Consider the following 16,107-nt stretch of genomic DNA (forward strand, 5'->3'; position numbering starts at 1 on the left):
CTGCTGTTCATCATCATCATCATCATCATCATCATCATCGTCCTTGCAGGTATTAGGCCTAGTGGCCTGTTACGGTCTCCGTCCATCTTCTCAGGGAGCGTCCCAAAGATCATCTTCCATGTGGTATATAGCGGAGAATTTGTCTTGGGAGTCTGGAACGGTCCATCCTATTGGCATGGTTAAGCCATTTTTGTCTATAGTGGTTGAGATGTTCATAAATAGGTGTAATTTTCAATTCTTTTGTAATTAGTTCATTCCTTTGTGGTCAAGCAAGCTGTAGAAATCTCATTTCCGCAGTTGTTAGGCGTTGAACATCTGAGTTTCGGACAGTCCAGGCCTCACTACCATACATTAAATTTCCAAAAATATCTTCATTTCAAACAGAGTTACTATTTTCAATTCTATAATTACGAAACAATGTATTTTTCTCTTAATATCTACTGCTTTTGTTGAAGTCTGAATTTTATCCTTTGCCAAAAATTCTGTCTGGCAAGTAAGCGGGCTGGAAAAATTCAGATGATACTTCATTTTGTGGCACTTTTCATACACATGGTCGTCATGGCGGCGCAGGTTTTGTTTTCTGCAACGAAGATATTGCTTTGTTTATTGAAGTAGAATCCGTTCGTCTTGAGATCTTAAGGGTAAAATTTGTTTTTGAGTTCGCTTGAAGGGATCTCACACACAGGACTGGTTATAGCCTATCTTGTTTCTACGCAGATACCGAATCGAGATTATCAGAAGATGTAGAAACTTACCAGAAAACACGCCGGCAAAGCGTGGCAGCCTTCTCTGTGAGTGTACACTGAAACAAAAGACCAGCATTAGATGGGGTAGACCTCGTTAAGCACATTCCAAGCGGTGAGCCGTAGAACTCTTACAAAGCATGACGAATTGCTGCTATATATAGCAGAGCAGTGATTGAGTCTCGAAACAGTATTCTGAAGGTTAATAGTTGTGACGTGAGACCCGATCCAAATGGAGCCGAGAACAAGCATGAAACCATTAGACTTCGCAGTAAAGGAACAAGAATGTTCATGTTTCAGCGGAAACTACAACATTATAAATCATCGCTTTGAGTAGTGTGTGTACAATTTATCACTTTATTCATCAATATCTTTGATGTGAAAACAATAGAAAAACAGCTTGTATAGATATCTCATTGCCAGCTATTAACTATAGTAGGAAAGAAGTTAAACAAAAGCGACATGACAATAACAAACAAGGACACTATACCGTATGTTCATTCCAAAACTTCCCATCTTGAATAATAGTACATGTGCAGGGGACAGAATTTTTAGGAAAAACACGTCGATGTAGTTTTCGAGGGGAAGGTCAAAATTATTGCTGATGGAAGTTTTTGTTCCACCCCTCGCCCCTCACACTCACTTTCCAATTTCAAATTTGAAAAAAAATAATGACGTATTGTAATGAATAAAAGTTTTGTTGATATTAGACCTTATTGTGGTTACTAGAAAACAAATCTCTTGTTTGCCTGGTACGACTGCAGTTCCTGTTGCCGTGGAATTGCCCGACGGTTTTTTCTTTTAAGTTTATTTATACAAGCTCTAACATCTTAGGCACTGTCGCGTTTGTAGTATTTTTGGTATTTATCAACAGTAATCTCACTAGAGGTTTTGATTTATCTAGAGAAAATCAAAATTAGAGTGTGATTTAATTGACTATTACACGATTAGAAGAAAGTATATAAAGATTAGAAGTAACGAAGTACTCCAATACAATAAAATATTAATTGACTTACGAAAGTACAACTGTCTTCAAATGTATTATTGTACCATCTCAACATTACAAATATTACGCTAGATGGCACTAATGTGTTATGATTAGCTGTTTTCTTGTTATCAGTTGTGCCAACTATGGAATCTTCATTGAACTCTGTGGACGGTTACTAGTCAAGAAGGCTTTATTGATTCAGTTTCATTTTTATTAAAACAGTTTCATTCCACTTCAGTCATCCGGATCCCAGTAATCAACGTCACTTGACAGATTATTTTCAATAAATCTTAGTATTAAACAATCTCTGATACGTGACTATCCATAATATCAAATAGCAGAAGCTATAACATAACCTAAATAATATAAACGAGTGTTAGAAAAGTTTTAATTAGGGATGATGAAATAAACGAGAAACGTTTTAAATAATTTCGAGGGAAAAATTGTTCCGGAGCCGGGTATCGAACCCGGGACCTTTGGTTTAACGTACCAACGCTCTACCACTGAGCTACTCGGGAACTCTAACCGACACCGATCCAATTTTTCCCTCTATATCCACAGACCTCAAAGTGGGCTGACAACCGTCAAGCAACCAACTTCGAGTGCACACTAACTCCGTGTGACTTAAATTGTGGTTTTTTTCTGTTAACGAACAGTGACGTGTATAATGCAAATCAAGATTTCAGGTATAACTCCCTGTAAAGTTGATTTGAAATCACTGTTCGTTAACAGAAAACCACAATTTAAGTCACACGGAGTTAGTGTGCACTCGAAGTTGGTTGCTTGACGGTTGTCAGCCCACTTTGAGGTCTGTGGATATAGAGGGAAAAATTGGATCGGTGTCGGTTAGAGTTCCCGAGTAGCTCAGTGGTAGAGCGTTGGTACGTTAAACCAAAGGTCCCGGGTTCGATACCCGGCTCCGGAACAATTTTTCCCTCGAAATTATTCAAATCAACTTTACAGGGAGTTATACCTGAAATCTTGATTTGCAAGAAACGTTTTAATTAACGATGATGAAATAAAAATAAACATGAATAATTTTAAAAGAAACAATTATTGAAAGTACAATTTTAAAATTTGAATGTTTTAGTGATTGGTTCTTCAGTTGATGTTATATTGGACGTGTGCGTAAAAGAAGTGGAACTCGTTAATGTACATGGTATATTCCTCAACGTATTCAAGATTTCCGACTGGTGCTCTTCATTTATTTGTAAATAGGGTTTCAGGGAAGATGCATAACTATGACCAGTTCTTGAATGCCAGTGCGAGTCATATTTGAAAGTGCTGTGCATCGACTGGAGTGGTTTGTAATTTTCTGTTTTTTGACGTCCAGACCAGTGTAGTTTTAAATTTGGCAAACAAAGAAACAAATGCTAGGGTAATGATAAAAATAAACAAATGCTAGGGTCGCGATAAAATTGTGCGATAAGCAGCCATGATTGGTTGAAAGACGTCCTTTCGTACCGTTTTATTGGTCAAAAGTAATGTGACGTAGTAAAAGTGTTATAGTCAGTACAAAACTACAGTTGCAATTCTGTTCCTATTTCTTTAAAATGGCTTGCATTCATTTTCAACTCCTGTAATCGTATTATTGCTACGTTTCTGCCTCTATCTTAGAAACGGATGCACCGAACTATTAGTTGATAATTTCCTTTAAAATGATGTGTTCAAGGTAAGGGGTAAAATTTTAAATTAAAAAATGGGGATGGGGTGAAAAGGTGGAGTAGGAGTTCAATCAGCAATTGTTTTGAACTTCCCCATCGAAAACTAAATCGACGTGTTTATCTTCAAAATCGTGTCCCTTGCACACCTAAAATTATTCATGTTAGGAAATTTCGAAATGAACACCCGGTATAAACGTTGCTGTGTAAAAGCAGCGTCACATTCATCGTTGTCACATGAGAGTGTAAATGAAATTGACAAAGACTTATGGAGAAGAATTTCTACTTCGAAGACTGGAAAAACTGACATCAGTAGCATTTGAGAATACAATAATGCCAATAGCTTCTGTCTCTTTAATTAGATATAAATTGTTATTGTCTGATTTATAACTGAGCACTGTAGCCTATAGCCTATACCGACGTATGAAAATTATGTTGGTAAGCATCACATTTTGCTGCAGTAAAATATCGAACAAGGCTGTATCTGGAATGGCTTACACGTCGTATTGGCATTTAAGTTGTTGTATTTCACATTTCCACTTTTCGATGTGATTTTGATCTTAGGATATAAGCACTACAGAAAAGTCGGTGCAGTGAGAAACATTCAAAAGACAGTCTATGAATCTATGCGACCTAATTCTACTTCCCTTCCTAGGAAGGTGATTGGCCTTGATAGAATATCGCCCCTGGTTGGATCTCAGTCAAGTATTGCAACATTACGAGATTAGAGAGTGGAAGTTTTCAAGCATAACAGTTGTGGTCAAAGCTATATTTGAATATCTTTTTGTTTTAGAAATATGGTTGAGCAAGAAAATAGCAAATGTTATGTTTAATTAATACGTTAAGAACCAATACTTTGAAAATACTAAAGCAATGGGCTTGAAACTTCCGGACCTATATAACATATCTAGTCATAAATCAATGCAGTTTAAAGTTTCTGGGCAACAAAATACCAAATTCATATTAATGTTCTTTCATGTAGGCTAATTTGCGTAAAGTTTTCTTTCAATATTGACACATACTGGCATAATTGTCCATGCAAGTACAACCTTCAGGCACTAAATTCTTTCCCAGTTACTGGTATATCTTGTGGAAAATTTTACAAACGTAGGCTCAATGCATTCTGAGATAAATATTATATAAATTAAAAAGATATATGCAAATGTATGTAAGTTATGTATACAGAATGTTTCAAAAATACGGGGCATCATTTCAGGTATGTATTTCCCACATGTAGACAATCAAAATAGTTCATTACAACATGTGTCCGGAAATGCTTTATTTCCAAGTTATGGCCTTCACAACATTGAAATTCACCAGAACCATACCTTATGTTTTAGAAGACACTCCACTGATCAATCGTCAACACATTCACTTCTTGCATGATGGCGCTCCTGCACACTTCAGTCGTACGGCTCGCCGGTACTTGGATCGAAGGTTTCCTGATCGATGGATAGGTAGAGGTAGCCCAATTGCTTGGCCTCCACGCTCACCTGATCTGAACCCTCTCGATTTCTACTTGTGGGGCCATTTAAAATCATTGGTTTATTCGTCACCCGGTGCCTGATTTGGAATCCCTTCGGAATCGAATTGTGGCATGTTCTGAGGACATACGCAATACTCTGGAGTTTGGGATCGTGTTCGCAGGTCAATGAGACATCGATGTGAGGTCTGTATTCAAGCAGGAGGTGGACATTTTGAACATCTTCTGCGGAAAGAAAAACGTTCCGGTGAATTTCAATGTTGTGAAGGCCATAACTCGGAAATGAAGCATTTCCGGACACATGTTGTAATGAACTATTTTGATTGTCTACATGTGGGAAATACATACCTGGAATTATGCCCCGTATTTTTTAAACACCCTGTATAGTTTTGAGAAGCAAGCTCTTTGTAATCTGTCGTTGAATATAAAGATCCATTTAAAAATGGCGGTACATACTATATATATCTCGTATATAAAATCGTTCAGACTTTAATGGAGAATCTTATTTTATGAAAATCTGAAAAAAAAAAAAAATTGTCAATTTTAACATAAAAGTTTCCTTAACTCCGCTAGATGATGTAAATAAATAGATATAATTATATGTTTATAATAAATAGAGTAATAAATAAGTAATTGACGTGCTATGTGATATAGAGTCATTAAATAAAGTGTTTTATTTATTTCCATAACAGTTTTTAGACTCTGAAATAGTGTAATAGACCCTGCCAAATACAAATTAAAAGTTAGAGTTGAAAGATTCTTGATATCATAAAGACTTACTGATAAGCCAACTACAGATAAGTTTGTAAATTCGTCATTGGTTAAAGTAAATAAATGTGTGGATATTTTATTGGACACTTTTATTGCCATTACTTGAAAATTTTTGCTGGTCTTTGTTAGTCAACATTTTGGTTGATGAAACATACTTAATTGGCTAGTATTATGATCATGACAATCTTTCGTAAAAGTCTAATGATTAATATTTGTTTGATAATCATTAATAATTAAAAATATATAAACTGGTAAGAATTAAGATGTTTCCTTTAAAAATAGACGTCAATGTTCACGATAATGAGAATTGGTAATAATTCTGATGGCTTTTTTCAGAAATTTAAAAATCTGATGACAGCACTGTTGCTCTCCTAACAAGATACCATACTTTAAAATGCTGATAAAATAGGCGTAATAGGCAGTGTTAATATATTTTAATGGTAAAATTACATTTAAAAGAAATAAAATCCTTGATAATTAATACTGAAATCCTCGATATGTTGCCCCTAGTCAGCTCCAGTTCCAAGCCTGTTGTACGAGCGACTCGTTGGGGAAGGTTGTAAATTAAATGTCGATGTTTTTGCTTCCAACTGTGCCTGGCTTGCAGACGTCACGGCCTGCGTGAGATACTTCATGGCCTACATGCGTGCTGCGTCTTTTTATCTCGGAAGAAATCTATAAAAACGCCGAAGTATGCGGGCCATGACGCAAGAAAGGGTTAATGTTGGCCATTCAGTATCAACGGAAATACTTGGTTGCTATCAGACTAATAGTAGTAATGTCACATTAACATTCTTGAATATTGATGAGTCATCGGCGAGGAGTTAGTCCAGATAGTTTCTGTTATCGGTAAACCCCACACAAATACAGAATAATAATGCACATGTCACGAATGCTTCACTGCGGCATGATGACGTGCATGTTTTCTTACGATCGTAAGCTCTGTTTCTACAGGCAAGATGCAAGCAGTGAAATCTGAACAATTCAAGTATCTTGTCCCAAATAATTGTCAAGTACTTTAAATACAGGAATTCCTTCTGAAAAATAATTTTTCTGATTTGTATTAGTTACAAGCAAATTCAGTTTAGATGTAAACGTGTTTAGAAAGGCACCTGATGTTCGATGAACTGCTGCCACTGTCATTTCACACTGATTAATGTTTAAGACAGTGGTTGCCAAACACCACGAAATTATGACGTAATAAAAATGCAACCCGCACACCACTATCGCAGGGAGAGGGGTGGAGTGGGTATCTCCTCAGGTAATGCAGTGAATAAAGTGCAGAGACGGACTGTGACCAAAAAAACGAAAGCAATATAATATTCTTCTACTTATTAACTAAGTTATACACACTTTTTTCCATGTTAATTTTTTATCCTCCTATTCATTATTTTTGTATTATTAATAAAATAACATAAATTTTATTTTCTTATTTAACATAGAAAGAGCGTGTTTTTACATCAGCAGTAATTTTAAATTAGAAAAACGTACCAGGCTGGTCACGAAGTTGTAAATTACACTACATACTTCAAAAAAACGTTGAAGTATTTTACTCCGATCAAGACATAGAAGCCGATATTTTTATTGTTTATTTATTAATGAAATATTCAAATTACACTCATACGTAGAAAAAACGTGAAAGTATTTTACACCGATTAAGACATAGAAGCGAATACTTTCTATTGTTTATTTATTAATGAAATATACAAATTACACTACATACGTCGAAAAAAAAAGTCGAAGTATTTTACCCCGATTAAGACATAGAAGCCGTTACTTTTTATTGTTCGTTTATCATTCAAGTTACAGGTAAGGGCGTGGTAGTCTTCATAACAAGAAGAATAATGACAACGTACATTGTTCTTTTATACTTCATTTAAAATGTTACAACAAATTAAGTATCTCATATTTTTGCCATCTGCACAAAATAAATACTTTCCCTTCCATGCTCCTTAAAATTAAGTTTTTACTTACTATCTGTTTTCGAAAAGACATCGAAACATATTATCCTACACACTTGTAACATTACATGCGTACGTCCGCTGCTGATAAATGTCTTTACTTATATCGAAGTGAAGGCTGTAAACAGAGGGTGGGGTATGATGCCGTGGTTGCGACTGAGTAGAGACAGGGACATGTATCGCGACACAGCTTTTGGCGATCACTGGTTTAAGATTTTAGAATTACATGGATTTATTAGTTTGTCTTCTTTAATAAGTTTTTTGGGAATTCTAATGTCAACTTTGATAGCTTCAGATAGTCATTCACTTAACAGTACGTTAATTCAAAGACCTGCACAACGGCCCAGCCCATGGTCTGCTTCCGCACTGCACCTGGCCGGGCCGGCTTGCTGCTTGCGTAGAAATTTTGTGCGGTGGGATGGTATCAAGGCATCGAATCTAAGTCTTCTATTCTATCAGTTACTTGTTAATTGAGTTTGCGCAGGCTTGTACTTGCATGTGCGGTTCGATCAACGATCAGCTGCTGTTTCAAACGTTTTTGTTGTAGTTTTTTATTTCTGTTTTTCAATTTGAGTCCAAATAATGGTGCATCGCAAAGAAAATAGTCTCTGTGATGAATGTTTTCCGGACTCAGATGTCGTGGTCTACTGTGGACTGGTAGAATGGTAGACCACGGCATCTCACAAGCAAACGTTCTGATGGGGGCAGATAAAAATGTTAAATTTTTTTCTTCCACCATGTTAACAATGTCAAAAGAAGTGCTTATACAAATTTTGGCCACTCGATCGCAATTACGAGTGCCGTAAAAAAATACGTTTGCCAGGGGCCGCTAACAGAAAAAGAACACAATTTCAATGGATAAATTTATTGGAACGGACACAGCAATTGTTGAGCTATTTTTCAACAAATTTTACATCGGAATTGAGACATTTCTCATATCATGGGATCGACAGAGAGAGGTGCAGACGCAGTCGAACGCTGGTTCCGATCTGAGGCGGCTGACTTCTAAGACACAAAAATTGGTCTCATTGTATGACAAATGTCTCAATTCCAATGGGGAATATGTTGAAAAATAGCGCAACAACTGCTGTATCTGTTTCAATAAATATTTCCATGCAATTGTGGTTTTTTTCTATAAACGGCCCCAGGGAAAATCACTTTCTGGACGGCCTCGTAATTGCGGTCGAGTGGCCGAAATTTGTATAAGCACTTCTTTTGACATGGTGGAAGAAAAAAAAAATAACTTTTTTATCTGCCCCCATCAGAACGTTTGCTTGTCAGCCCGGAAAACCTTCATCATAGACACCGGCCGTGGAAGCACACATTCTCAAATACAGTGTCTTTAGAGAAAACGTATTGAAGAATAATATCGCTGCTAGAGAGTTTAAAACAACAGAGTCGGATGGAAATTAAAAGAAAGGACCATTGGGCAGTTTTTAAATCTGTGTTGGACAGCAATGGAAAATAATGTAATTTTGTATGTTGTGCCATATGCGGAGAACTATATGCTCGTGCCAACGGCGAAGGGAAAACACAATGCGCGCAAGCGGAGAAGCAATTGGTGGGTTGATGTCAGTGCAGTGCGGTGGCTACGGTGGGTTTCGAAGCCCAGTGCGACGGGCTAGGAAGCGGCCGCGTCGGGCAGTGTTGGGTGGGTTGGGCTGCTGACGCGTGAGGACTGGCAGAGCTGAGCTGTGGGCTACCGTGCATTACTCTGTCTCAGTTATGGCACCATTAAGTACATGAACAAGGACTTCCTTGGATACAACATTATTTGTGTTTGTTTTTACTGCGGTGTAGCTGAGGGTTGGATATTAAATATATCAAGAGCGTTATTAATAATTGCACTCCCACATCCATGATCGCCATCAGCACCATCAATAATTTTATTGTACTCCACTACTTACTGTTATGTTGACTGAATTCCATACATCATTTTAACGATCGTACAGGAACGGATGAAAGTGACACATGGCTTCTTATTATACATTTAAACAATTCATTTGCTTCATCGTGTTGTAGGTGATAATATTGTGTATAGTTTATTTTCTTTAGTCATTATTCAGGAGATGTACGCAGTGAAATCATCCGCTGTGCACTCAGAAGAAACGAACATGGATCTTCGGTTTCTTAACTTCATAAGCCCTGCCAAGACTCTGGAATTCGTTACCTGCTAGCATCAGGGACTGTCGAAATAAAATTGAATTTAAACGCAAACTTACTAGGCACTTGGTCAGTAATTGAGACTCGTTCAGACATGGTTTCTTGTAAATAGTTCCCTTAATCTGTCACAAAATATCTCAGTAGGCTATATGGTAATTTCATCACTATAGAATTTTGTTATTCTAGGTTTAATTTGTAATTCAGTAAATACAAAAATATTCTTTGTTCTTAACTTCTATGATAAAATGTCTAGCTTTCATTAATCAGGTAATCTTGTCGTACTTTAATTCTTATTGTAATTGTAATTGCAAATGTAATATTAATTGTAATTGTATTCTTCATATTATAGTTGTAACCCCCTGGTAGAGGGGCAGAGAAGGCCTAATGGCCTTATCTCTACCAGGTTAAATAAATAAATACTAAATACTAATACTAAATACTATTTATGATATCAAAAACGTAACTGTTGGCTTCACTCGTGTTCTAACTTGTGTGGTCCCCGTACTTGTGTGTAATTAACATTTCTAGAAGTTAATATGAAATAGTGCATTTCGCTGCTTGGAAAAATAATGTCTTTCAGATTGGATAAGTTTTAAGTCACTGGTGTGGTGTGATACGAGGTTTTCATGTTATGTACTATCGAGAGCCGAGCAGGAAGTCTACGAGTAAAGGATATATAATACGGATGCTATGTAGTCTATTGCAACTTGGTCTATGTAAGGCTCAAGTTGAAAGGAGTCGTCTTAATTTTACTTCGTTTGTGTAACGGCTAGAGTTCAGTTAATTTTTGTAAGTAATTTGTGTAATTATCTTAAGTTCAACGATGTTCAACAATTCCAAATATAATTTCACTAGTGGCTTGTGCAGCAAATGCTGCAAACTAAGTTCATTAGACGTTCAAATAAAAATTTTTCAGATTTATTTTCAATGAAGAATACCAGACATTTTGAAAGTTATTTGCTTCCATAATAATGAAACATACTTCCTCTGAATGGTTTTTATGTCCGATACTTTTTCTTGAACCTATGTATCCTATATGTTTCAACACGAAAACGCAAGTAACAATGAAAGGGGGATCAGTGGGTTTTTCATGTGGGAGTAAAGCAATAGCTATTTCAGGTCATAGTGGATTGTAAAAGTCAGGTTTGCTATGCTTTCGAACAATAGGCATAGCATCTTGGTATAGCTGCTGCATATAGAGCTTGAAATGTAGAGGGTAAAATCATTTTATCCTGCTAAGAGATCTTGCTGAAATGATCGGGAGACTACAAAATTTAGTAGGTCTCTTATTTTATCAGTAAGTAATACCGTCTTTCCTTAGGAACTGTAATTTTTGCGCTCTCTCGAGCCAATACTGAAGAGAATGACGCATATAAATATCTCCACCACACCGCCATTAAGTAGGCCTATATGAAAAAAACCCAACCCCACTTGATTAATAACTATAAAAATATTTGATTTTTAATAACAATATTATTATCTTACGTAAGTTTTATATATAATAGCTGCCACTCAGTAAATTATAGAAATGAAGATCTAATTTAACACATTCTCTATATGTACTTACGTAACCCCAAAACGTTTCACGTTCATATCATCAGTATAGCGTTAATATGTATAATTAATGAAAAATAGTCGCATCATGGCATTAACTATAATGAAATTTCATTTCTAATGATAATAATATAATCATACCACTTCAAGTTTTGTAGATTTCAATATCCAATACACAGCTATACTCAGAAAATTACACACCGCAGAATCATTCCTGTAAATTAGCGAGTCTTCAAGATTTTAATAACCAATTGAATTTGTGCTCTAAATATGTCAGCAATCCTGCCTTCGTGTAATAGCTATTGTTTATTGTAGTGTGTTTTGTTTTATTCTGAAATCACGGCCGTGCTGAAATAAAATTAGTTCTCAAAACTGAAGGAAGATGGATTTTGGAAAATAGGAAAATAATGTAGGAAAATTGATATTTCACTGAAAACTACAATTTTTCTGAAAAAACTTCGGGTTCCAAGCTTCAAAATGAGGGGTCATTTATTAAAATCCGTTCAGCCGTTTTCCCGTAATTGACATTACCAGTTCAAATTATATATATATATATATATATATATATATATATATATAGATTCTGCACGCAGTTATTCGTTATCGTACAAAATCAAACCATAATGTCTGTGGTTAGATTAATTTTGAAAAGTTGTCCCCTAGATACTTTGAAGTCTTGAAATGATTTCTTTGTAGTAGCTTCTCTATTGCACCAGTATAATGTAAATAGTCCTATGGCTTAATTAAACTTGTTGAGGACGTGCTATCTGATTCATATAATCTTAAGTAGAGAATACAATACAGAGTGTCCATAAAGCCACTATACATTTCACGGAAATCATAACTGTATCTCATTTCTGTTGAGGGACTAGTGAACACGTCCAAATGTTAACTATTCCTGAACGAATAGTAGTGCAATGCCGTTTAGGTGACAAAAGCTATGCTGAGCTTCAAACTGTATCAGCATGCTTCCCTTATGAGCTATTTTGTCCATTGTGGTGTTGTAAACGGTGCTCTTTATAAAACCTCATGTGAAAAAGTCAAGGGGAGTCCACATGCCATTCGAACCTCTTCCGATCCACTGGCCTGGAAAGATCTCATCTATAATAGGCCTGTGTATATGGGGTGGTGCTCCATTTTGTTGAAAGACCATTGCCCACGACTCAGTCTGCTTTGGACTCCTGGTGATGCCATCCCTTACCCTCTGACCTGACTAGACGCTGTTCATCGACTGCACACCCTGTACGTCTAAATTTATTTACTAGCTACTGAACAGCAAGTCTGGTAGGCACTTGTTTGTGGTACTTTCTCTGAAAGACCCAGCATAGTCATTGCCACATAAGACATTCTTCCACTTTGATTAGTTGGACGTGTCTTCACTGGAGCGAAATGAGCGACGGTTATGCTCTCCGTGAAATGTATGGTAACTTTATGGGCATTCTGTATGTTGCAGACAATGTAAATTATGTTTACAATATTTCTGTTTTCTAAAGGCAAGACTCGTTAATTTTGCAGCAAAAGGAGCATATTCACTTCTGATTGAGATTCTATGTATCAGGCAGTACATCTCTCTTGACGATATGTGTCAGAGGAAGAACAATTGTTTGTATGCATCTGAAGTCTGACTAGTAGAATATGTAGCTAGTCAGTGATGTTTACAATGAAGGGGGGGGTAAGGAACTGGTCACCCTACGCCATTATCTCCTGGTCTAGTTGCCTAATAATTGGTGTCATATTGATATCACTTGTGAGGTTCACACCTGTCTTCGAACAGTTGACTAAACAAACAACTAGGATCATATTTTTGTACAACCTCAGTTTGCCGAAATAAAGGGGCTGGCCCTATTTCGGATAATAAAATGTATACTAATTTTTATACTTGAAGAGTCCATTGCAAGAATGATGGATGTCATGTGGAATACATTTTGCAGTAGAAGCAATTGAAAGTTTGAAATGCTTAGCGCTCAAATCTTAACTGTGATTTTCCGATCATTACTGGACAATGACTATCAGTGTTAATGCCACATAACTCTGTACGTACATTCTATATGTCTTAAGCTATGCATTGGCAGTCTTGGTTCACTTTCGACAGGAAAGTGACATCCATCATTCTTGCAGTGGACTCTTCACTTAAAAACTTCGAAATTTACTTATAAGTTGTGTACCTGAAAACTTCATATGTATTTTAAAAAGTTGATACAACGCATGCAAGAAGCAGGTACAGTATTACCAATCGATATGTTTATTTAAGAAAAATTCCGAAATATTCTTTTTGGTTATTTCTTCGCATCTTTTCTGGCACCAATGTGACGCTTGCTCAGTCCTAGGGGAGGGTTTAGAACGTGCTCGCATTCCTCTGACCTGCAGTGACAACTCTGTCGTCGGAACTGCTTCTACTTCGCACTTATATTTTGCCCACAGTATTGAAATTAAAAATAAATGCATGATTGTACCATACGTTATATTTGTAATATTCGTAAGTATGATCAGGTTTCCCCGTCTTTCCAAACTCTGTCTTGGCTAAGCCTAAGCGATCGACGAGCCCTGCATTCTCTTGTTCTCTTATTTCAAATTCTGCGCACCGCTACCCCAATCTATTTGGCTTCTCGTTTTCAAAATTTACCCGCATATTATCAGCTAAGTACAAGATCTCATCATAACAATTTACTCATTATACCCTACCACAAGACATCTTTATATTCTTCATCTTATACAGTTTCAGTTGCTAGAAATTGGAACTCGCTTCCGAGTGATGTAAAGGGTTGTTGGACAATAACTTCATTTAGGTCAAAATTACATAAATTCTTACTTAACAGATTAATTGCTGATTAATATTTATTACTTATAATGCAACTAACATCTGTCCATTCTTATTATTATCATTAATTTCTCTAAATATATTTACAAAACCTCTAATGCAATTACATTAATATTCTCATTTTACTAGTTATCTCAAATCTCAAATTAATTATAATTGATTGAATTAAATTAGCTCATAAATTAAGTTACTACTTTACTTTATAGATTTATCTAAATTTACATAAATATGTAGTCTACTAGTCGTTAAAAATTAACTGATGAATATTGCTGGAGAACCTTTTAAGTGTAGTGTAAATAATTGTAATTTAAATATGTATTGTATTGATTAAGGCTGGTTGAGTGGAGGAGAAGGCCTTAAGGCCTTAACTCTGCCAGCGAAAATAAAACATTATTATTATTATTATTATTATTATTATTATTATTATTATACATTGTACATAAATTTTTGTTTCATAAATGTAGTAGGCCCTACATACGAATACTGAAGTGATTAGCCTAAAAAATGTCACGTTAAGGGCAAAGGCCTCCTCCTATAGAGGGAGAGCTCTATTTGTCTCACGCGGTGAGCTACTCCGCGTAAGAGTGAAATTGTTCACTTGGTTCACATTCTGCACAGTTTGGTGTTGTTCGCTTGTTTCTGTCGCACTGGTTTTAGTCGCTGTTCACTTGTCTTCTTAGGTTTTTCCAGTCTTCCCTATGTCTTGCTCTGCTTGACCAATGGCTTCCTACCGTTCACCGAAGAGATCGGCCCATCTTCTTCTTGGTCTTCCGGGTGATCTCTTGCCAATGCGGGGATCCCATAGTGTGACTTTCTGCGTCCATCTTCCGTCTCTAAGTCGTGCAACATGGCCTCCCCACTTCCATTTGGTGTTGGTGGCTTGCAGTGCTGGATCTTTAATTGCTGCCATCTTTTGTAGCACTTCGTTTGGAACTCTGTCCCTCAGTGATAAGCCTAGTATCCTTCTCAGCATCTTTCTTTGGCATATTTGGAGACTGTTACGAAGTTTGGCAGTGAGAGACCACGTCTGGCACCCATATAACAGTACAGGAGTTACGCAGGTCTCCAATATTTCTACTCTGAGTTTCTTGCTGAGTGTTCCCTCCAGTACGATGAACTTGAGTGTCCAGAATGCCTTCCACGCGAGAGAAATCCTTCGTTTTATTTCCTTCTCTGTCTTCTGGTGGAAGGAGACTAGCTGTCCTAGGTATACGTATTCAGACACGTATTGTAGTTCTGCACCATCAATTATTATGGGTGACTCCGGCCCGTTTGACATTACTTGTGTTTTGGTCATATTCATCAGGCGGCCTGCTGATCTACTGGCGTCGCACAATTCTTGGAGCATTGACTGCAGTTCTCTGGGTGATTTGGCGTACAATACGACGTCATTAGCAAACCTTCGATTTAACTTTTAAATTCCTTTGTAAAAGAATTAAGTTACACAACTTTCGCGTTTCGGTTAAACCATTTTTTCTGTTGGCAGAGTTTCGATAGGGCATACCCAAAGCTACTATAATATAATTTTGTGCTGCAGGGTCGACGTGCCCCCCGATGGAGGACGGCGAGCTGCGCCTCTACGGCATGCGGTTCTGCCCCTTCACGCAGCGCGTGCGCATCGTGCTCAACGCCAAGGGCGTGCCGCACCGCATAGTGAACATCAACCTGAAGAACAAGCCCGACTGGCTGCTGCAGGTGCACCCCGAGGGCAAGGTGCCGGCGCTCGCCGACGGCGACAAGGTGGTGGTGGAGTCGCTGGACATCGCCGACTTCCTGGACGACAAGTTCCCCGACCCGCCGCTCTACCCCGCCGACCCCGAGCTCAAGGGCCGCGACAAGGAGCTCATCCAGAAGTTCGGCAAGGTGCGCATTTCCAATTGTGTGCTGATTGGGGCCACTAACGCTGAGTCGACTGGGTGTTCAATGGAGCTTGGGCACTGTACAGGAGGATAGTAAACCAACTGT

General features: G+C 37.3%; 1 protein-coding gene across 1 annotated transcript in view; it reads left to right on the forward strand.

The window, feature by feature from the left end:
- LOC138713068 (pyrimidodiazepine synthase-like) overlaps positions 1 to 16,107 on the forward strand; it is a 41,328-nt gene that overhangs the window by 17,387 nt on the left and 7,834 nt on the right. The window contains exon 2 of the mRNA XM_069844808.1: positions 15,680 to 16,005. Within this exon, the coding sequence (XP_069700909.1) occupies positions 15,680 to 16,005 (326 nt within the window). The remainder of the gene's footprint in view (positions 1 to 15,679; positions 16,006 to 16,107) is intronic.

This window comes from Periplaneta americana, chromosome 14 (assembly GCF_040183065.1).
Source record: "Periplaneta americana isolate PAMFEO1 chromosome 14, P.americana_PAMFEO1_priV1, whole genome shotgun sequence".
Lineage (NCBI taxonomy): Eukaryota > Metazoa > Arthropoda > Insecta > Blattodea > Blattidae > Periplaneta > Periplaneta americana.